The 6,470-nt window shown below is 38.4% G+C and overlaps 1 protein-coding gene across 3 annotated transcripts in view; it reads left to right on the plus strand.

Moving 5' to 3' along the window:
• pnpla4 (patatin-like phospholipase domain containing 4) overlaps positions 1-5,649 on the plus strand; it is an 8,641-nt gene extending 2,992 nt beyond the window's left edge. Inside the window, exons 1-7 of one of the 3 annotated variants that reach the window (XM_016665641.1) lie at positions 10-1,572; positions 1,859-2,046; positions 2,130-2,224; positions 2,896-3,031; positions 3,135-3,200; positions 3,280-3,432; positions 4,918-5,649. In XM_016665641.1, the coding sequence (XP_016521127.1) occupies positions 1,867-2,046; positions 2,130-2,224; positions 2,896-3,031; positions 3,135-3,200; positions 3,280-3,432; positions 4,918-5,049 (762 nt within the window). In that variant the 5' untranslated portion in view covers positions 10-1,572; positions 1,859-1,866 and the 3' untranslated portion in view covers positions 5,050-5,649. Of the gene's footprint in view, positions 1-9; positions 1,573-1,858; positions 2,047-2,129; positions 2,225-2,895; positions 3,032-3,134; positions 3,201-3,279; positions 3,433-4,917 lie in introns of those variants that run through there. The other 2 variants (XM_007541360.2, XM_007541362.2) reach the window with 2 other exon arrangements.
• Positions 5,650-6,470: the final 821 nt, after the last annotated feature.

Here is a 6,470-nt window from a genome sequence, read left to right on the forward strand (position 1 = left end):
AGACAGAACAGCCCTCAACCCCCCCCGTCGACAAGAATTTTCTAAGGATTCTTTCTCCAAAAACTAAGACCGCCCCCGACCAGAGAAAGGAACAGCTATGTGGCCCTTGCAGGAAAAAGTTTGGGGACCCCTGCTGGAAGGTTTCTCAGCTGTCCTGAGAACAGCATGATATTCCCTCAAATAAGAGGAAAAAAACAATGAATGTAACATGTTCAACAATGTTTTCTTTCAGCCCAAAGGAAGCCTGACATAAATAATCATTTCATTTTAAGTGTTATTGGTGCAGTTAGTAGGTGTGGGCGTGGCGCTCACTGTCTCATCACCATCATATCACACTCTTTATTATTAATAAGCCATCTGTTTACTTCCAATGTGCAACTTATTTGAAAAAGTGTGTGAATATCCAGTAAAGCCCAGTATGATAATCAGCTTTGAGTTCCCTCCCACTCAACACACACACACGCACACACACACGCACTTTATGAAATGCCTCAGATTTACTCTGTAAACAAGCTGACTTTAGTCACAAAGTTTATTATTTTAAATATCTGAAACTGATATTTAAAGCATGGAGTGATTCCTTCATGAATTCAGCAAGTATATTTGGGGGAAAAAACAACAACACACTTTTCTCAGAAATTGGTGCTTTTTATCTTTTTTCTCAGTTTCTGCTCTACTGACTTGTTCATACATTTGTCATTTCATGTCACATACAGTGGTTCTCCATGTGATGGCTTTACTGCAGGATTGATATTAAATTAGTTTCAGGTTAACACAATTAAATGAGTTATTAATTATCTGTCTGTCCTTTTAAACATGTGGTTATAACTATACATCAGAAATACTGAGGCAGGTTAAAATGTTTCCTAACATTAAATCTCTAGTAGAGCATCATCTCCTGAGCAGATCGTCCCTAGAGACATAATTCTTCTTTTATGCTACTTTGCTCAAAATGTTCCCTGACCTCAACAATTAGCCTTTCCTTCTGTGAAAGCAGAACAGAGCCCATCCTGAAAGCAGGTTGAAACAGAAATTAAATATTTTTACTCTTTTTCTCAGCGGACACTGTTCAAAGTGTTCTGAGCTGTGGAGCATCAGTGTCTGGCCCGTTGCCACCTGTGTGTGGGGAGCTCTAATAAAAAATAATGGCTGTTGACCGTATCTTTCATGCTCACAGTCAGTCAGCAGCCTCAGGTTATCGCCTCTGTGACTCCACTTAGCATAATTGCCTCTTAAAGTTTAAAGGCAGCCAGATGACCAGAGGCTCAGTGGGGATGTTGGACTTGTTTTGTTACAGAGCCCCCTGGTGTTTGTCTCATTAATGTGTCCCTTCTGCAGGACGGTCAGGCTAGCCTTGGACCCAGCAGCCAGGCTAAGTGGTGTAATAAGGAAGAGCGTTTCAGTAATCCACATTTTTCAAAAGTTTCAGTGTTTTCCAGAGGAGAAAGAGCTGAGTGGTTATGATGTCATGTGAATGGAACTGAGTGTGATGAGATATTTTTCATTCCATCACCTGGGTTGTATGCTGTGATTTCTGTGGAAACGTTTATCCAGCCCTTTAAAAATCAACTGGTGAGAAACGATCAAACAAATCAGATTGATACATCCAGTCATCTGCTTTCATTTTGGGATTTTAGTGATCTGTTTGAAACATGGAGCTGTTGGAATGATCAAACAACCAACAACTTCAGGGATTTTTTAACAGATTAATTGCACAAGTTCAAGTTTGTCTTTTTCCGTTTCTTGCACCTGACCATCTCAGAAAACTGTTCTTTCAGTTCCTTCAGAGGTGAAGGCTTACACCTCTTTTAGAGCAGCTGGTTTTTCTGGAAGTTGTCATATTGATTTGTTTCTGCAGGCGTAACAATGACCATTCTGAACCTGTCCTTTGCTGCCTGTGGTTTTATGGGGATCTACCACCTGGGTGCTGTTGGGGCCTTTCTTCGTCATGGAGACAAGCTGCTGGGCTCCCTGAGGGCCTGTGCAGGAGCGTCAGGCGGCGCGCTGGTGGCTGCTGTCCTCATCACAGCTCCAGATAAGCTGGAGGTTGGATGGGTACAGACAGAGGATATAAATGTATGATTGATGTCAGACAATTTCAGCATGATATGTCTGTTTCCTTCCTTCAGCACTGCACAGAGTTCACCTACAAGTTTGCTGAAAGTGTGAGACAACAGAGGTTTGGAGCCATCACACCAGGATTCAACTTCATGCTCATTCTACGGTAAATGCTAAAGTTAAATGCTAAATGGCAGCTGCATTCTTAAAGTAACTGGCCTGTAGTTAGCCATGTGTGTTCTTATTTTGCCTGTTACAAAAATCACACATGTATCAATCAAATTAAGAATACACGATCCACGTTTTTCACTTCTGACTCATATTTGAAGTTTAGTATGGACCGATTCTGATCTGATAAAGAAAAACAATTGACTTAAATGTTTCTTTTGTTAAACACATACATAAATGTACTGATAAGTCAGCACCAGTGCAGCATGCTGAAATACACCAATACCTTCACAAGCTAACAAACATGTAGAAACAAAATAGATTAAAATATAATCTATTTTCTAGGTCATATTTAGGAGTTCTAAATACAATATAAAATAAATAACGGAGCATAGAATTAGACTGAATAGATCTGTCCTCTTGGATTGGGCACATTGTCACGATATTGACTTTTTTTTTCAATATCTGGATGATACTGATATTAACACTGGATTTGTGCATCTCTAATAAAAATCTGAAACAAGTATGGCATGCAAGAAGATGCCCTGCTGAAATGGGAGACCTTAAGTCATAACCCAGAAAGTACAGAAAAATGTGATAGATTATGAACTACCTTAGTGTTTGTGTGTGATGTCTCGTTGACATCTTCTGACCAATGTGTGTCTGCAGGGAAGCACTAGAGGAGATTCTGCCCAGTGATGCTCACAGTCTGGCCAGCGAACGACTTTATGTCTCTATAACTCACTGCAGGAGTGGGAAGAACCACATCGTTTCCAGGTTTCCCTCCAGGGATGAGCTCATAATGGTCAGTGTCCACCACACACACGCACACACACACTCTTCCATAGCTCATTGTCTGTTTAGGTCACAGGAAAATTATTTGCTTTCTTGTTTATTAATGTCTGCAGGCTTTGCTTGCCAGCAGCTTTGTGCCTCTCTATGCCGGGCTCAGACCGGTGGAGTTCAGCGGGCAGGTAGCTCCGTTTCTGTCTGTAATACTGTCTAAAATCTGGCTGTGGTTTTTATTCTGAGACACTCGCTGACTTTTATTAGAAATGGATTGATGGAGGGTTTACGGACAGCCTGCCCATCCTGCCTGTGGGGAGAACCATCACTGTGTCTCCCTTTGCTGGACTGCAGGATGTGTGTCCTGTCCACAGGGGGCGGTTCAACACTCAGCTCGGCCTTGCCAACATGAAAATTATGGTGAGTAAATAGCATTAACAATATCTATACTTGGCATAAAGTGTTTTTAAATGTCATTATTTCTTTGCAGTGATGAAAAATTGCTAATCAAACACTGATGTGGGATGCCTTCCTGTTTAAGCTAACATTTCCAGGCAGAAAGTGTCAGGATTGAAAGCATTTGACATGAAGACTTAAGGAGTTTGGGTTAAACATATTGGTAGACAAAGGTGTTTTTTATCTTAAATGTAAAATGTTATGTATATTTTGTGGAAGTTTGGTTCATTTACTTTCTAAATATGTCTAAATATAATTAACTTTTTTTAATTATAAAAAAGTTATTTTTTTATAGTAAAAAAATAAACTTTTTTAATTAAAAAAAGTTATAATTAAAAACTTTTAATCTAATTTATTCGATTACTAAATTAGTTGACAATTATTTCAATAACACATTAAGATTAATTAATGAAGATTTAAAATTTGCTATAGTCAACCAAAAAGTTAGTTTTTGATGTAAAATTTGACAGACAATAAAACATTTTAGGTATGTGATAGTAATCAACAAATTTCTTGACTGCCTTATGAAGAATCAAACACTGAGATTGTTTGCTAGAACCAGCATTGACAGAACATATCCTGCAAAAAAAAACTCCAGAAGAGAAGAGTGATTCACAAGTTGTATTATTACTGGTAAAGATGAATATCTTAAAACATGTAGTTAATGTTCTAATTTGAGATAATTTCCAGAAACTAACTCAAAACATTTGACCTGTAACATTTCAATATTTTCCATAAATATTGAAAAAGTCCCTATGTTCTTCCTTTGTTTTGTTCTTGTCTCCTTCTTTTTCTTCCCTCCCTTCCAGTCTTTTTCTTGTTGAATCTTTCCTTCCTCATCCTTCTCTCCTTCTGGTTTCATTCATGTGTGAAGCCTCCCTTCTAAATTCACAGTGAATATTTTTATTTTATATTTTAAAGCAAACATAAGAACTGAAAAAAATCTGGAATATTAACATTAGAATTCAGACTGTATTCGGTTGTAAAGGACAACTCTTAAAGTTGCTAAGTACAATCCTGAGTAAGTTGTTAGAACTTTCCACATTGAATGTATATCACTCTTGTTAGTTTGTAATGATTTTTTTATTTAATATAATTCAAGTTATTTTATATGTAGGTTCGATGCCTGCTTCTGTGACAAGGTTAATGGTCTTTCTAAAGCTGACTGTGTGCACTGATGTTTTTTTTTAATGTTTTGTGGACTAAAGTTGAATTCCCACCAGCCTTGTTTAGTCCGCTTTAATGGAACTCTGGTTCATTTGTCTAGAAAATTCCGTTTGTTTGGGGAGGTGTGAATGAGAAACTGACCAAAAACACGAACTCTGGTCCGACAACAAACCTTAGTGTTGGTGTGGTTGAAGTGAACTCTGGTGCGGTTTGAATGCATATGTGAATGCCAAATTCACATATTCACTGCTCCAAATGCAATCTGTTGCTTGCTTTCCACAGTTTTCCATGGAGAACGTCAAACGTCTGAACCAGGCTTTGTTCCCTCCGTCCCTCAGGACCATGCATGCCATATGTGAGGAAGGCCACACTGACGCTGTGCGGTTCCTGAAGCGAGAAGACCTGATGAGCTGACCCTAACCCTCAGGTTGATGCAAAGCACCATTTACAGGAGACTCCCGACTTCTTTAGGGTTCTTTTATAGTGTAAATGAGGGAAGACGCTCATCTTCTGCTGACTGGAGCAGAACATCATGCTGGTGCCTCATGTGGACATGGACTACTCATCAATTTTCCAAGGAGCCATTTCATTTCCTTAACTTGAAGGACTAAGAGATCATGGAGGCTGGAAGCTTTGAAGTGCTTGATGTTTCTGCAGGGTTACTGTTTGGTTTTCCTCCAGCAGGTGGAGACGGGAACCAAAGATCAACTGAGAAAAGCTTTCATTTATACTGTATATTATTGGCATGAAATGATGGTCACAAATACAATCATTTGTGTAAAAGTTTATTTTAATGACTGTTCTATCCATCCTACTATAATAAGGAACTAAGAAGGAAGTTCTTCAAGAAATTCTATCTTTTCGCAACTGTTTGCTCCTTTTCTTTATTTTAACCCTAAAATGTATTTAACAAGATACATTTTTATTTTGTAAACATCCTATTTAAGTGAAACAGAGATCCCTCATCACCTCAGTTGTCTAAGAATAAATGATTTATTTTACAGTTAGTACATTCTTTCTGTGTATGTAGAGCATTTATTGGATGTTAAAAAGTTTAAGGGTTATTTCAAATGATTTAAATCACAGTTCAGTTAGTTTACATTATTGGCAAAATTCTGTAGGCTTTATAAATAGAAAGCTGAACTTCAGTTGCAGGTCCAGACTGTTCATCGATGAACAGAGATCTCTACTGCCTGTTTCTGGCTTTCAATACATCTGTAGATGACTTAAAACAGATCAAGTAATTCTGTCACAGCCTTTCCAACAGGTTTTATTAACAGGTCACATCTGCAAATACATAGAGAGCCATTTTATAAGTATTTTTAGCTCCAAGAATTCACAAAAAAGTTATTTCAAAGTCTGCTGTAAGATACAGATCCTTCCAAAACTATTCATTATAAAAGAGAACCACTGACTCATATAAACTAAATATTTTCTAGCTCAAACATTAAAATGAAGTTCAGAGACTTCATCGTAATCTTGGATTTTTCAGAATGATGGAACATTGTGTCCAAGTGACGGACAGGTCAAAATATTCAAATTTTATACAGGGTTTCCCCAGTGGCGCAAAAAGTGGGTATGCAGTGCATGCGACGCATAGGGGCGCAGCACCAGAGGGGGCGCCAAAACCCCGTCTGGAGGGTGCCAATTATGTTTTCCCATACACTTCAGCGCGCCTTACGCTCCTTCACCTCACCTGCGCGGAGACCAGAACAACTCGTCCCATGAAGCTTGGGCAACCAAAACATGAGTTTTGGCTCTAAAAGAGCTGATATGAAAACTCAATAGACACGAAATCAAAGAGCTACTAAAACCACATAAATTAAAAGTTTGTC

The sequence above is a fragment of the Poecilia formosa genome, unplaced genomic scaffold (genome assembly GCF_000485575.1).
Source record: "Poecilia formosa unplaced genomic scaffold, Poecilia_formosa-5.1.2 Scaffold603, whole genome shotgun sequence".
Taxonomy (NCBI): domain Eukaryota; kingdom Metazoa; phylum Chordata; class Actinopteri; order Cyprinodontiformes; family Poeciliidae; genus Poecilia; species Poecilia formosa.